The 17509-nt window shown below is 43.1% G+C and overlaps 1 protein-coding gene across 1 annotated transcript in view; it reads right to left on the bottom strand.

Moving 5' to 3' along the window:
* LOC310993699 (scavenger receptor cysteine-rich type 1 protein M130-like) overlaps window positions 1-17509 on the bottom strand; it is a 149963-nt gene that overhangs the window by 93378 nt on the left and 39076 nt on the right. The window contains exons 6-8 of the mRNA XM_083982132.1: window positions 12933-13247; window positions 12563-12844; window positions 73-387 (exon numbers count right to left, since the gene is read on the bottom strand). Of these exons, the coding sequence (XP_083838258.1) occupies window positions 73-387; window positions 12563-12844; window positions 12933-13247 (912 nt within the window). The remainder of the gene's footprint in view (window positions 1-72; window positions 388-12562; window positions 12845-12932; window positions 13248-17509) is intronic.

The raw sequence follows: 17509 nt of genomic DNA, 5'->3' as shown, positions 1-17509 counted from the left end.
AGTGAAGAGTAAAAGAAGTGAGTTTAATTAAAACAGAAATGAAGCAAATCCAACCTGTAGCTCCACTTGTACCTGAGCAGGTGAGTCCAACAGCTTTGCCAGGTGAGCAGCTGGTTCTAGTTGAGCCTGAGCTTCTACAGTCCAGGAGAGCTGACTCGTTGCCTCCACACTGGAACTCTTTGGTCCACATTGGAGCCTCCACTGCTCCATAGAGCGCCCCCTGGAGGACTGAAGGAGCCCCACAGCCAAGCTCCCTACAGACCACCTCTGCATCCTGCTGGTCAAAGTCATCTTCACACACTGAGGACCACCACTGGTCAGACTGGTTGGACCTGACCTCCAGTCTGCCTGAACACACACTGGTCCCATTCACCAGCCTGACAGGGTCTGCAGAGAGAGACACAACATAGACAGGACAGATTATGCACTGCTGATGTTTGTATCAAAAGAGTTCATATATCATGAAATATTAGAAAACAAAGAAATTCTGTATAGAATCAGATGTTCAGCAGCAGTGACCACCCCCATATAGTCAGAGTGGTACGATCTTTTTTCATACGCACATTGTGCGACGATTTGACAACAAGGTTGGCAGAATCAGACTCAACAAATCAACAACAATTCAGGGTCTATCCTATAAACACTGTTAGGGCTGGGCGATAAAACGATAACGATATATATCGCGATAGACATGTGATCAATATCAATAGAAAATGGGGTCGATAGAACGTTCGATAATTTCACTGAGTTCTGTTAGAAAAAAATAGGAAGAAAGGCCGAGCCGGAACCGCACGGCATTCTGGGGGGTGTAGGCAGAGGAAGGGCTTTGGCCTCTCGACCTATCACGGCCGAGCCTGAACCGCAAGGCATTCTGGGAAATGCTAACAGAAAAAAAAAAGAAGCAACAACGGCTAGCTGACGACGAGGAGTGAAACCGAAACGGGAATATGAGTGCGGCAGCACGAGAGGAAATTGTAAATAAAAAAGGAAACGTCACGTCACCAGTTTGGCAGTATTTTGGATTTTTTAAGTCCGACACGAATCAGAGTAATACTGTCTGCAAACTTTGCAAGGTCGTCGTCCCGACCAAGTCTGGGAACACGACAAACTTATTTTACCACCTGAGCCGCTCTCACCCGCTGGAGTACAGCAGTATCAAACAGCCACAACCATCTACATCAGCCGGTGCAAGTGGAACAGCACCGAAGCGGCAACAACAGACCACCATCGAGAGGTACTCGGCAGCAGTGCCATACGATAAAAATTCAAAACGTTATAAAGAAATAACGGATGCAGTGGTGTATCAATTAGCGAAGGACATGCTACCGCTCAGCATAGTTGAGAAGTCTGGGTATAAGAATCTCATACACGTGCTGGACCCCCGTTATGTTCTACCTGGCCGAAAGCACTTTTCCAAGACAGCTATTCCTAAGCTTTACACAATGTGCAGGGAATCCGTGGAAAAGGAGATACTGTTAGCAAAGCACTTTGCGACAACCTCCGACATGTGGTCAAGCCGTTCATGCGAGCCATACCTAAGCTTGACAATTCATTTCATCGACAATGACTGGGTTCTGAAAACACGATGCCTGGAAACTGCGTATTTCCCCGAAGACCACACCGGGGAGATAATAGCAGAAGGCTTGAAGGAGGCACTGTTGTCCTGGAGTCTGGCTGAGGAAAAAATGGTGTGCATCACCACAGACAGCGGGGCAAATATAGTGAAGGCAACTTCATTAAACAAGTGGACACGGCTGCAGTGCTTTGGCCATCGTTTGCACTCAGCAATTGGTGAGTAGAATTCTCTGTTGATTATGTTGACTTAATCAGCCAATAGAACATGATAAAAGTTTTTTGTTGTTGTTGTTGTTGTTGTTGTTATCATTCTCATTATTTTCCCCGTTTTTTGTTGTTGTTGTTGTTATTGTTATTATTATTATTGATTTATCAGTTACCAGTTATTTACACTGTATTTACTTTTGTATTTCTGCAGGTGTGGCAGGGAAGGATAAAAGAGTGGAAAGGGCTGTTGGAGTGTGTAAGAAGGTGGTCTGTGCCTTCTCCTACTCCTGGAAGAAAAAGAGGGAGCTTTTTAAAGCTCAGGAACGTCTCCATCTCCCAAAACACCAGCTGGTCACAGAGTCACCAACCAGGTGGGGCTCAAGACAGAAGATGGTGGCAAGGGTCCTCGAACAACAAAAGGCAATCACTGAAGTTTTGTCTGCAGACAAAAACAACAGGCACCTGATCCCTACATGGCAGGACATTGGTGTTCTGGAGTCACTGCATGAGGCCTTAACTCCTCTTCTGGAGTTCACAGACTCCCTCTCTGGGGAGTCATACGTGACAGTCTCCTATGTCAAGCCAGTGCTCCACCTGTTCCGTACAGATTTGCTGAAGGAAAAAGACCAGGACACTCAACTCACAAAAGACCTGAAGACCACGATAATGGCCTATCTTGATGAGAAATATGCCGACAATGCAACAGATGATCTCCTCAACATGGCTGCCTATGTGGATCCCAGATTCAAAGCACAGTACATCAGCCCGGAAGAGGTAGAGGCCATTAAAGAAAGAGCAGTGTCTGAAATGTTGGATGAAAACCCAGGCCAATCAGAGGCAGAGGTTTCAGAGGGAACAGCAGACCAGGGTGCAGAAGGAGAAGCTGCCACACCTCTCCCACTGGGTGTGAAGAAACAACGTAAATCATTAGGTAGTTTCTTCAAAAAACAAAGTCAAGACGATGAAGAAGATGCCTCACCTCTCACTGAAAGGCAAAAAGTGGAAAATGAGCTGGAAAGCTACCTAAAATGCCTGGATGCCGACAGTGAGTCTGACCCCCTTGAGTGGTGGAAGGTACATGAGCGCAAGTTTCCCAGAATGTCGCAGCTTGCCAAAAGATACTTGTGCATTCCAGCCACCAGCACCCCCTCTGAAAGAATTTTTAGTACTGGGGGTAATATTGTGACATGTACCAGGGCAGCCTTAAAACCTGGGATGGTCAATCAGCTTGTCTTCCTTGCACAAAATCTGCAGTGAGGCAATTGTTGAGTAACTTGCAGCAGGGACGTGCACATGACTATAGAGGGGCAGGGGCTCAACATCAGAAAAGGGCAGTGTACAATTTTTTCAGGCCTTAATATAAAAATAAATAAATTAAAATAAATTACAGTTACTATTTAGTCGGTAAAGAAAGCCTGCACGCCTTCAGGACTGCAGTCAACATGCTGGACCAATTTCCCAACTTCCTGAAACAGAGTCATGACTTCTGAACTGGTGGCTAAGGCTAATATGGTATTGGGTGCACATTAACATGGTTTGCAGAAGAAAAAAAAAAGTAGGCTAAGCCCACAGGCTACACACACAAAACCAAGAAATGACTACTGTGACTGCTACTGTGCATATTTACCAACAGCAGCAATATTTACCACAGCAACGTCACAATTACCAGTAACTCAATATCTGGAAACAAATTCAAATAGTCAGTGAAATCAAGCTGAGTGAGTGATTCCTCCTGTTGCTGCTGCTGTTCACTACATTCAGGTGATGTTAGACAGAGGACGGGGTGGGGCTTAACTCAGTAAGCAGTCAGCTAAACAAACACAAATGGGCGCTTTTCTTAAATATGACTCTTATTAAGCTCATTGAATAAGTGGACGGCGACTTGTCAGAACCGACAAGGAAGTTATGTTGGTGGATTTATAACTCACAAGATTCGACACAAGTCGCTCCACTGTCACGTCTCATATATGTGCGGGTTATCGATGAGGCAGCAGCTTCTCTCTCTCTCTCTCTCTCTGGACGTGCTGGACGTGCATGTGAGGGAGCGCGCACCGCGGGGCAGCCCCGCCCCTCAGTGAGGGACAGAGCGGAGCAGCAGCGGACAACACACACACCAACGTACATACACAATACCGTGTGTATTACAAGGGAACGCGTACGGTAGATAACCGTGGCATTTTTACAGCGCGGTTGTTTACATCCTCATGCACAACAGGAATGCATTTATTGAAAAAAAAAAAAAAAAAACATAAAAAAAGGCACTTTTTAATACGAGGCACAAAGGGCAGGGGCTCAAGCACCCTTTGGGCCCTATGTGTGCACGTGCCTGACTTGCAGTGAAGCAGTGTTTGAGTTGTTGCAGCCAGTGAAGCAATGGTTGAGTAGTTGCTTGAGTTATTTTTTTAATATGCTGAAGTTGGTTTGATATTTCCATAAATGACTGAAGAGGGTAACAGGTTTGTTTTGTCACAGATGTTCAGACGCAAGTTTATTCTGATGTTTACAATATTCTGTAAGACATGTTTGTTTCTGCTTGCTTAATGTGACTGTTATTTATTTGCATATATTGTTACCAGTATGGCTTTAAAGCCTGAGTTGTACACTACTAATTTCTTAATTACAATACTTTGCACATTTTGTTGGATTAAGCATTTATTTAATGACAATATTTGCACATCGACCAGTATTTTCATTTATTTGACTGTTTTTCATAATGCTGACCTCGTTTTAAAGGTTAAAGGTTATATTTAAAATAAAAGTATTTAAATTCAGCCTTTTTTCCTCCTGGTCTTTATTTAGAATAGTTTTTTTTTTTTTATCAATAATTATCGATATCGACTGATATGAAACACTTATATCGTGATACATTTTTTAGTCATATCGCCCAGCCCTAAACACTGTATATATATATATATATATATATATATATATATATATATATATATATATATATATATATATATATATAGTATGTGTGAGCCATTTTAGCTTTTATTTTGGTGTTTTGTATGTGGCGGTTTTATTGTTGTAACCTCCGTTGGCACTGGAAGTGGCGTCACGCACTTCCGGGTGACAGGGGTGATTTAAACCCAGGACAGTCAGTGCCAGGTGTAGCTGGTCCAAGGCAAACAGTTTTTGACCGTGTCATTATGCCTTTTGTGTCCTGCCTGCCACATGGAATGAGGTATTGTGTTGTCAATAAATGTGGTGTTTTTACCATTGGAACCTTGTTTTTGGGCACTCATTGTTTACGCACGCGTCCGAACACCAAGACCAGCCACCGTGACGGGGAAGAGGGCCACTTCAGTATGTGTGTGTGATATATATATATATATATATATATATATATATATATATATATATATATATATATATATATATATAGAGAGAGAGAGAGAGAGAGAGAGAGAGAGAGAGAGAGAGAGAGAGAGAGAGAGAGCGCCGTGGACTGGTTTTCCTCCTGTCCTCCCCAATTTTTTCAGTCACCAGCCGCCACTGATAAAAACAAAGAAAACACTAAAAACAGAGTTAAAAAAAACAAGAGCAAATAAAAGTAAAATAAAATAAAATAGATAAAGTTTTAAGTTCTCAGCTATAAGCATGTGAAAAGAGAAATGTTTTTAACCTGGATTTAAAAGTGTTTACAGTTGGGGCTGATTTCAGTTCTGCTAGTAGTTTGTTCCAGTTGTGTGCAGCATAACAGCTAAATGCTGCTTCACCATGTCTGGTCTGAACTCTGAGCTCCACTATCTGACCTGAGTCACTAGATCTCAGAGCTCTACTGGGTTTATACTCTACTGACATGTCATTCATGTATTCTGGACCTAAACCATTCAGTGATTTGTAAACCAGTAGCAGAACTTTAAAATCTATTCTGTAGCTGACTGGGAGCCAATGTAAGGTCTTAAGAACTGGGGTGATGTGATCTGATCTCTTTGTTCTGGTTAAAACTCGAGCTGCAGCGTTCTGAATGAGCTGCAGCTGTTTGATACTTTTTTGGGGGAGACCAGTCAGAAGACCGTTACAGTAGTCAAGTCTACTGGAGATAAAAGCGTGAATCAGCTTCTCCTGATCAGTTTGGGACATAAAACCCTTAATTCTGGATATGTTCTTAAGTTGATAAAAGGCTGATTTGGTGACTGATTTGATATGGCTGTTGAAGGTCAGATCTGAGTCTATCAGCACGCCAAGGTTTCGGACTTGGTCTTTAGTTTCTAAAGACAGTGACTCAAGGTGTTTACTGACAGCAACCCTCTTCTCTTTATTTCCAAAAACAATGACCTCAGTTTTTTCTTGATTTAACTGAAGGAAATTTTGGCTCATCCAATTTTTGACCTGTTCTAAACAGTGACATAATGACTCTATTGGACTGCAGTCATCTGGAGACAGTGCAAGATATATCTGTGTGTCATCTGCATAACTATGATAGTAGGGGTGTGACGATACACTCATCTCACGAGACGAGACGAGACGAGACACGAGATTGGGTTCATGAGATCGAGACGAGACGAGATTTTAAGAAAACTACAATGACAAAATATGACTGGACCAACAGACTTTTATTTAACCGAGTTGCACATGCATTTTGAAATGTTTTATTGTAACTATTTACGTGCATGATGTAAGCATGAGCTTTAAATACATTTCTTCTTCCACAAATTGAAACTAAAACTTAAATTTATAAAAGTTATTATACATTAAATAAAATGTAATATTTATTTATTTTTTTCAAGTGCAAACAATATTATGTGCAGTGTTTCCTCTAGGATTTTTTTAAGTAGTGGCAACAACCCCCCCTTCCCCCCAGTGCCATTTCACTACTCGGATCCCCCCGCCCCCCTCCCTCCCTCCCTCCCTCCCTCCCTCCCTCCCACGTCGGACGGTCCAGCGCATATGTTTATTACCGCCACAACGCGACCTGTCCATGTGTGTGTGTATGTCCTGGGACTCCGGATGGAAATTAGCATCGATGCTATAATCCGGCACATTTACATGTTTCTTATATGTACATTGATGTGCGCTGTCCCTGTCAAATAAACAAATAAAGTAAAGTAAGTAAAGTGCCCGTGTGTGTGTGTGTAAGTGTGTGTGTGTGTGTGTGTGTGTGTGTGTGTGTGTGTGTGTGTGTGTGTGTGTGTGTGTGTGTGTGTGTGTGTGTGTGTGTGTGTGTGTGTGTGTGTGTGCGCCAGAGAGAGAGTCGCGGCCGCCACAGAGTCGTTAATTAGCGCTGGATGCGCTGGTTGGTAAGTTTCGTTTTTGGAGGAATGAAGAACTCAGCTGAGCTGTGACTGAAAAGCACCTAAACCAAGTCGAGTAGAGTTATAACTGTGTAGTGGAAAGGGGTGCAAAGTAATGGTAACTGGTAGTGCAAACCCTGCTTTTTACATTTTTTAACATAAAAAAAAAAAAGAAATCTCCCGAGACAGATTTTTAACGCGACGAGAAATATCGTCGAGTTTAATCTCGTGGGACGAGATCTCGTCACACCCCTATATGATACTTGACATTAGAGTTCTGTAGAATTTGACCCAAAGGCAGCATATACAGGTTAAACAGAAGGGGTCCAAGGACTGACCCCTGAGGAACTCCACATGTCATAGCCACTCGATCGGATTGATAACTACCAATGGTCACAAAATAACTCCGTTCCTCTAAGTAGGACCTGAACCATTTTAGGACTGTCCCGCTGAGTCCTGCACAGGTTTCCAACCTGTCCAGCAGTATACTGTGTGACAGTGTCAAACGCAGCACTGAGATCCAACAGGACCAGAACTGACACCTTGCCTGAGTCAGTGTTCAACCTTATGTCATTTAACACTCTAATAAGAGCTGTTGCTGTACTGTGGTGAGGTCGGAAGCCTGATTGAAATTTGTCAAAGAGTCCACTGGAGTTCAAGAAGTTGCTGAGTTGATTAAAAACCACTTTCTCAACGATCTTGGCTATAAAGAGAAGATTTGAGATGGGTCTGTAATTGGTTAAAATGGTAGTTTCCAATGTTCTCTTTTTTAAGAGTGGCTTGATGGCAGCTACTTTCAGGGGTTTAGGAAACATGCCTGATTGAAGTGAGCAATTTATTATTTGCTGCAGATCTGTTTGGACAGAGCTTATAATAGTTTTAAAAAAGTCAGATGGTATTGTGTCAAGACATCATGTCAATGTTTTAAGATGCTGAACTGTTTCTTCTAAGGTTTTTTGGTCACTGTATTAAACTCTGACATTACAGTTGATTTATTCCTAGGTGATTTTAGGGATTGCATCACTGTATTATTTTGCTGATTTGTGTTGATATTGAGCCTTATAGATTTGATTTTTTCATTGAAGAAGTAAGCAAATTCGTTGCATTTTTCTGTGGAAAAGAGTTCTGAAGCTATCTCTTTTGGGGGGGGGTTGTAAGCTTATCAACCATAGCAAACAGAGCACGAGTGTTGTTGATGTTCTTATTAATCATTTCAGTAAAGTGTTGCTGTCTAGCCTTGAAGAACCCATGGTTAAAATTACAAAGACTTTGTTTGTAGAGGTCATGGTGGATTTGAAGTTTAGTTTTTCTCCATTTACGCTCAGCTTTCCTGCATTCTGTTTTCAGAGCCTTTACCATCAAAGTGTTCCTCCATGGTGTTCTCTGTCTGGTGACATAGACAGCAGTTCGGCAAACTCATCAAAGAATTTTCCTGGGTATCTTGGTGGTCTGTAAATAATTAGGAGGAGAACTTTTGGATCCCCCTTTACTAAAAAACAGAGATATTCAAAAGAGCTAAAATCACCAAATATAGTTTCCTTGCACTGAAATACAGATTTAAAAATGGCAGCAACTCCCCCGCCTTTCTTACCACTTCGACACTTATTCATAAAACTGAAATTTGTTGGTGCAGCCTCATTGAGAATGGTAGCACAGCTACATTCAGTCAGCCATGTTTCACTAAGAAGTAAGAAGTCTAGATTATAGGTCATAATGGTGTAATTTACTAATGAGGATTTGTTGGCTAGTGATCTGATATTAAGTAGAGCTAACCTTGTGGAGATAACAGGAGACACTGGTGAGTTTCGAGGCTGACAAGCTATACTCACTAGATTGGTAGATTTAATTGAACCCTTTTTCTATGGCCACAGGCCATAGAAGTATTTAACACGTTCGTGTTTGACAGTCCTGAAGATAATGAAAAGTTGGATGTAGTGCTTAGTAAGTTTGATACTCACTGTTCTCCGAAGAAGAACGAGACGTACGAGAGGTACGTGTTTTGGTCTCGTACACAGCGGCAACATGAGCCCTTCGATAGCTTCCTGACGGACTTGCGGCTAAAGGCGCAGTCCTGCAACTTCGCGGCGCTGACGGACTCCATGATCCGGGACCAGATCGTTTTCGGCGTGGAGGATAAAAAGGTCAGAGAGAGGCTACTACGGGAGATGGAGCTGACGCTGGCAGGAGCCATTAAGATCTGCCAGGCCAGTGAGCTGTCCCAAAGGCACGTGAGGACGTTCAGCGAGATGTCTGCAGTCGCCTCGGCGCAGAGCGACAGCGCGGCAGCAGTTGGAGCAGTGTCGTATCAGCGGAGACGGCGCACACAGACCCGGCCTGCACAGCAGCAGGAGGACGTGATAATAAACTGCAAGCGCTGCGGCTCACAGCACAAGCCTAGACAGTGTCCAGCGTTTGCTAAGCAATGCTCCACTTGCCAAGGCAAGAATCATTTTGCTAAACAATGCTTCTCCAAACGGAAAGAGGGGAAGAAAGGAAAAACTGTAAACTTAATAGACGAGCCTGATCTAAGTGACACGTTCTTTGTTGGAATGGTGAATTGTGAAAGTGAACAAATAAATAAACCAGACAATGTAAATGATGTCACTACAGAAGATAAGTGGATAGCTCCTCTAATGATAAATGGGACTGTAGTCACCATGAGATTGGACACTGGTGCGAAAGCAAATCTCATAAGCATGTGTGATGTGAAGGCAATGAAAAATAAGCCACAAATAAAAAGAAAAGAATCTGGACTGAAAGACTACAATGGGCGGCCAATCAAATGTTTGGGCACATGCAGGTTGAATGTCACAGTTAAGGGAAAAGTGCACCACCTATCCTTCTTTGTTGTGAATGAGGGACGTGAATCACTTCTGGGTGACAGAGCCTGTGAAGAACTGGGGCTTGTGGAAAGAGTGTATGAACTGATATATACTCCAGGTAAACACCTAGTCCTTGCTGATGCCCTATCCAGAGCAACTACAGGCAACAGTGTGAGTGCAACAGACGAGGACATACAGTGTCACGTGAACATGGTGTCGGCTACACTGCCTGTGTCTGACACAAAGTCAAGACAAATAGCTGAGGCCACAGCAAAGGATGCTGAGCTACAGCATGTCATGAAGAACATGGATGAGGGATGGCCAGCTGGTTCATGTCCACAATTTTACCATGTCAGAGGTGAGCTTAGTACTGTGGATGGTCTGCTGTTGAAAAAGGTCAGGATTGTTATTCCACGGGCTTTGAGAATGGACATGTTGCACAGGATACATGAAGGCCATCTCGGCATCGAAAAGTGCAAAAGGAGGGCGAGAGACACGGTGTTCTGGCCCGGACTGAACAAAGACATTGAAACACTTATAAGTAAATGTGAAACATGCCAGAAACACAGGAACAAGCAGAGCAAAGAGCCTATGGTGGTAGCTGAGGTGCCAACAGCACCATGGCACAAAGTAGGAATGGACTTGTTTCATCTCAGAGGTAAAGACTATTTAGTGGTAATGGATTACTACTCAAACTTCCTGAGATGGCGCTACTAACAAGCTCAACATCAACTTGTGTCATAACACATGCTAAATCTATCTTCGCCAGGCATGGCATCCCACACACCGTGGTGAGCGACAATGGCCCCTGCTTCAGCAGCAAAGAATGGCAGAAGTTTGCAGAGCAATATGATTTCAAGCATGTGACGTCAAGCCCACACTATGCACAGTCAAACGGGCAAGCTGAAAAAGGAGTTCACATTCTCAAGCAACTCCTAAAGAAAGCAGCTGACAGTGACTCGGATCCCTATCTGGCTTTATTGAGCTACAGAGCATCATCTCTTCAGTGCGGCCTATCACCAGCTGAACTGCTGATGAAGAGGAAGCTACGAACAACTTTGCCGAGTCATCAAAACGTCAAATTAAAGCAAAAGAATCACTCAAAGATTGAACATAAGCTACGACAACAGAAAATGATGCAAAAGTCATTCTATGACAGAACAACCAAGCATCTCCCTCCACTGACTACAGGGTTTCCCCCAGAAAACTGGTTAAGCCCGGTGGTAGGGTGGCACCGGCGGCCCATCGGCGGGCCACCGGTGCCCAAGCGTGTTTTTTGTGACAGGGGCCTGACCCTGACCGATGGCAGGGCCCTGTAGGGAACAGATTCATTAATGGAGCAGTAGCATTTAGCAGGTGTGATTCCATAAGGCCTTAAGATCCATGTTAAAAGTTGACTACACCTACTCCAAGCGAACCTGAGTTAAGAAGGTCCACAAGAGAAATCAGAAAGCCTGATAGACTGAACTTATAAACAAAGAAAATGCAATATGCATGTTAAAGATGTTAAACAAAATGTAGGCTATATTGATTGATGTTGTGAATGTGTTCTAAATGGTCTAGTGTTGGCTTAGAGATGAGTTATGCAATCTGATATTAACTGTTTATACTGCTTATGTGTTGCAGAGTTATGCTGAATGTGAAATGGTTGAAATAACTGACACAGCTAATGTGATGATTCATGTTAATGCATTTTACCTTAGAAAAGGGGGGATGTTATGATTGAATGTTATTACATGTTTGACCGCTAGGCGGCAGTACTGGTTAGTAGTCAGCTTACCGTACCATATAACGGAGTAGAGCAAGACTGCATGAAGCCACATGTATGTTGTTGAGAACGTGAGACATTAAACTAAGTTACTTGCTATCCACACGGCCTCATCCTTCGAACACGAACATGACACCCGTCACCACAGGGATTGAGAAAGCTGCCTGAACTCCATAGGGCCCTGACTTTTCCTGGGAAAGAACATTCTTGATATCAGTATTGCAACCTGGACCCGGCACATATCAGTCAGACTCAATGATATGATGATTCAGAGACTCAATGATATGATGATTCTGACGCGGTGGAATGGGAGGGGGTGGACGATGTGGGGGGTTAATGGGGGAAAGTATGAGACCCTGGCGTGGTGTTAGTAGGATTCCAGTAGTGACGAAGCTCTTCATCCTGTCAGGGAAATCCAGAAATGGGAGTCAAGACTAGATGAAGAGAGTTGGGGGCTGGATGGAGTCCGGGGGGTTGAATGTTGGGAGTCTCCTGTTGGGGCCGGGGGAGACTCCCCCTTTGGGGCTTTTGGGGCTAAGGGAGATTTCGCCGGCTTCATAAAAAAAAAAAAAATGCACATGGCCAGGCGGAGGGTTAGCAAAACAGTGGAAAAGCGACCAGACTTGTAGACTAGTTCCTCTTTAGGAGTAGCTCACAACCAGGTAAGTAAACATGAAAATAAAATTTTGTGTTGTTATATATATATATATATATATATATATATATATATATATGTATATAACATCTAATGAAACATCTTCTTTATCAGCTGAATGGCATCAAAGTATGGAAGTTGATTTGTTGACTAAAGACGTTGCGATATTAATTGTCTTGTTTTCAGACCTTCATTTACTCACATACAAAAAGAACATGTCACTAAACGTTTCTGCACCACAACAAAGGAAGGAGACACTAAACCTGACTGTCACTGGTGATGTCACTGAAGGACTTACCTGAACAGGTGATCTCCACGGTGGAGGAAGAGGAAGTTGAATGTGAACACTCCCACAGGGTAGATCCAGACAGAACACAGTCAGTGTCGATCTCCCACACAGACCTCTCTGAGGACTCCTCTCTTCTTCTTATTGAAACAGCAGAGCCACAGTCCAGATCTCTACAGGCTACAGATGATGCCTTCAGGTTCCAGGTGAAGCTGTCCACTGGTCTCCACTCTCCTAGTTTCAGCTGCAGTTCACCTGCACAGCGACTGGCTCCTCCCACCAACCTGACAGGCTCTGAACACAGAGAAGAGAGTGAAGAGTAAAAGAAGTGAGTTTAATTAAAACAGAAATGAAGCAAATCCAACCTGTAGCTCACTTGTACCTGAGCAGGTGAGTCCAACAGCTTTGCCAGGTGAGCAGCTGGTTCTAGTTGAGCCTGAGCTTCTACAGTCCAGGAGAGCTGACTCGTTGCCTCCACACTGGAACTCTTTGGTCCACATTGGAGCCTCCACTGCTCCATAGAGTGCCCCCTGGAGGACTGAAGGAGCCCCACAGCCAAGCTCCCTACAGACCACCTCTGCATCCTGCTGGTCAAAGTCATCTTCACACACTGAGGACCACCACTGGTCAGACTGGTTGGACTTGACCTCCAGTCTGCCTGAACACACACTGGTCCCATTCACCAGCCTGACAGGGTCTGCAGAGAGAGACACAACATAGACAGGACAGATTATGCACTGCTGATGTTTGTATCAAAAGAGTTCATATTGACCCCTTGCAGCTACGTCACAATTAGAACGTGACGCGAGAGGCGACACCATGACGGACGGCAGAAAGCGCTCAGTAATAATGTACTGTGTATGGGTCCCGTCCAACAATGTGACTCGATCACTTCACACTACAACCTCACAGCATTATCACTTATTTAAAATAGAATATCTACTCATCCGTTGCAATATATGTTTGTTTTTTTGTTATTCGCCGTAGAATATCTCAGTTTTCTGTGCTTTTTCCACTGCTAAGGAGTTAACGTCAGTCAGTGCCACACCATACAGCAGCTGCTCCTGTCTTTGCTGCTGCTAACTACAGTTAACGGACCTGGAAATTAAAACCTGGTCCGACCTGTGGGTGTTGAAGACCTGACCCGACGTCTGTCTAATTAGTGATCATTCTCTGATTAAACCCGGCTGACAAATAAAAGAAAACAGGAAGCCGTCTTCGTTGTAATCGCCGCGATCCGCCGGCGGCAACTACGTTGTGACGGTGCTTTGTTTAATACGAGCGTTAGCTGTTGTTAGCCACAGCATGTAGCTCAGCTAGTTAGCTTCAACTGTGTTTACATCGACTTTACACTGTAGATAAACTAACTTATAATGGCATCGATAACGTGTCTGTATATCTTCACACTGGTCCTGTTGCTCATGTAACCCCGCTGCCAGTGGCCAGCCCCCGGTTCTTAGCTCTAGACCAGCAAGGAGTTGGTGCTTCAGACCAGTTTTAAGAACCAATAACCGGTTTTTAAGCGGTGGAAAAGCAAAGAACCGGTGCTAGTCAGGCTCTGGCTCCGAACCAGCACTCGAACCAGCTCAGTGGAAAAGGAGGGGAAACCCTACAACCCCGGTATGTCACAAAACTATAACGCGCCCATTCAATTACATTGACGTTCACTGTTCTTTTGCCGTCCATCATGGCGTCCGGAGCTACCGCGAGTGGAACGTGACGTCACGTGCAAGGGGTCAATATCATGAAATATTAGAAAACAAAGAAATTCTATATAGAATCAGATGTTCAGCAGCAGTGACCACCCCCATATAGTCAGAATGGTATCTTTTTTCATGCGCAAATTGTGCGACGATTTGACAACAAGGTTGGCAGAATCAGACTCAACAAATCAACAATTCAGGGTCTATCCTATAAACACTGTATACAGTATATATACTGTATGTATACACAGTATATATATGTGTGTATATATATATATATATATATATATATATATACAGTGTATATATATATATATATATATATATATATATATATATAAAATTCCCCATTTGTCAGGACTGGCTCATTTTCCTGACAAACAAACGCGGAGATGAGAAGGTGCCGGCAATAATCATATTTATTGTACAAAGTTTAACCAATCAGTATTGAAGGTTATCAGTGGTGAGTGCGGGTGCATGGATGGATATGTAGGTGTTGTCTTTGCATTAAAACCAAGAGGACAGTCGCAGCGGGGGAGCTGCAGGACGCCAGGCCATGAATGGGATGAGAGAGAGAGCTGGCTCAACCCCTGGCACTTTCTGAAACACACCTCTTTCAAACAATGTCAACAACACAAACACCTTCAACTCATCTTTCAATATTCCCTCTTCCAACTCAATCTCATAATGCTCCGCAATTTCAAGCAACTCCTCTTTCTTACACGATTCCAAAAACACCGCAGAGGGCGCATCATAGAAAGCTGACAAATCACCCATATTCACCGTAGAGCCGGATCCACACCGCTATGCGCACTTAAGCAGACAATGCCCCCCAGAGCGTTCCCCTCACTGCCTATCCAGAATCTAAACTCAACCCTGGTCTTCATGTGGTTCTGCAGTGGGCTGATTAAGCACAAAACCAGCGGGGACCACCAGCGGCGACCCCACGGAGTGCCCCCGAGATGATTGCTTGCGCAACCAACGCTAGCCGCTCCCCACAACACTACTGACAAAAAAAACAAACAGACACAATCCCAAAGGAGACAGTGCCCTTCGCCTAACGGGAACCTCCAGAAAAAATGCGCATCCAGTGTATCACCTACCCTTCACAGGTGAACCAAGACTCGGACGAGCCCCCATTTGTCAGGACTGGCTCCTGTTCCTGACAAACAAACGCGGAGATGAGAAGGTGCCGGCAATAATTAGTGTGACTGCTGGAAGCAGTCACACTATTGTTCTTCTGTTTGGCCATTTTCTTCCGCCTTTTTACGGTCTTCTTCTAGTCCTTCATACTTTGTGCTATTTCAACAATTCATATATCAAAACGTGCAGCTTTTTTTTAACTTTATCGGCATTACTTTTCTCTTTTTAACTCTTTATACTTTTTAAAATATTTAACTTTTTCTGATTTTTTTCAGCTTTATAATGTGTGTGTGTTGCGTCTAACGAGCAGAGCTAGAGTGGTGCTAGAGTGGAGAGAGGCAAAAAAACATTCTAGAGTTTTTCTGGCTAAACTGTCAGCATGGCCACAAATTAAACTCTAGACAAATTCTTTTCTCCAGTTTTGTAGCCACACTTGTCTTCTGGCTAAAATTCTGGTCAAAAATGCAAAGAGACTTAGATAATAATTTAAAAATATTTTTTAAATGCAGCCAGGGAGCTCTCTGCTCTCATTCAGCCCAATGCATTTTTTTTACAGCAGCAGGAGAAGGAGCTCAACTTTGTAACTTGCTGTTAAGTGCTTTTTAATTAGTGTGACTGCTGAAGCAGTCACACTATTGTTCTTCTGTTTGGCCATTTTCTTCCGCCTTTTTACGGTCTTCTTCTAGTCCTTCATACTTTGTGCTATTTCAACAATTCATATATCAAAACGTGCAGCTTTTTTTGAACTTTATTGGCATTACTTTTCTCTTTTTAACTATTTATACTTTTTCAAATATTTAACCTTTTCTGATTTTTTTCAGCTTTATAATGGGTGTGTATTGCGTCTAACGAGCAGAGCCAGAGTGGTGTCAGAGTGGATAGAGGCAAAAAAACATTCTAGAGTTTTTCTGGCTAAACTGTCAGCACGGCCACAAATTAAACTCTAGACAAATTATTTTCTCCAGTTTTGTAGCCACACTTGTCTTCTGGCTAAAATTCTGGTCAAAAATGCAAAGAGACTTAGATAATAATTTAAAATATTTTTTAAATGCAGCCAGGGAGCTCTCTGCTCTCATTAAGCTCAATGCATTTTTTTCACAGCAGCAGGAGAAGGAGCTCAACTTTGTAACTTGCTGTTAAGTGCTTTTTAATTCATTTTAATTCACCAAAAAATAGTCACAGGTCACAAAAAAGTCCTCTCCTTACTTGGTGTGGCTAATCTATACTCATTTCTTTTTATTTTAAGCATCATTGAAAAATCTCACATTCATCAAAGTCTCAATCTCTCTTCTTCACAACCCCACTGTAATGTAGGGGTTAGGGTGGCTGCTTGCCAACCCTAAGGTCACTGGTTCGAATCCAAGGGAAGAACTCTTGTTATGTTATGTTGAATTCTGCTCTCCTCCCCCGCCTTCAATTGGTTACAGGTGTTTGTTATCTCCTTGATTACTCATACCAGTTTGCAGCACATCATCACATAACAATGAATGACAACAGTCTTGAAAGCAGTGTGCTCTCTGTAGCCGAGTGGCAGAGTAAAGGTTTAGTGATCATATGGTCATGGGTTCAATTCCTGCCTCGGTCATTTCACATCATTGCTTGACTTTTGATTCCAATTATTCAGCTGTCATTGGACAGTCTTTGATTCCTCATAGTATAAAGCTCATTGTAACTCAGGTTCTCTGTGGCCATATGGTTAGTGTGTTAGGTGTTGTGCTATTTCAACAATTCATATATCAAAACGTGCAGCTTTTTTTGAACTTTATCGACATTACTTTTCTCTTTTCAACTATTTATCTCTGCTCTCATTCAGCCCAATGCTGAGAGTTCTCCACAACTCTGTCTGTAGCCTAGTGGTTAGCTTGCTGGTCTGGGGACCTGAAGGTTGCTGGTTCAAATCTTGCCTCAACAACAATTATAGTGAATTATTTTCCCAGTTGTCCTCTGTTGACTTCTGATAACTTGCTTCATGTTGAAACTGCTGCTCTCAGCCTGAAATTCACAGAAATTTTCATTCTAAGTCATTCAAGCTTGACTCTCAAGCTTTCTTGATGTTGACAGTGTGCAGATCATTAACAGACAACAGTCTCTGCAACTGTGTGTGCACTGTGGC

The sequence above is a fragment of the Trachurus trachurus genome (assembly GCF_905171665.1).
Source record: "Trachurus trachurus genome assembly, chromosome: 11".
In the NCBI taxonomy this organism is placed as follows: Eukaryota; Metazoa; Chordata; class Actinopteri; order Carangiformes; family Carangidae; genus Trachurus; species Trachurus trachurus.
Note: the sequence above shows the minus strand (reverse complement) of the source record. Positions and strands in the feature narration are given on the sequence as shown.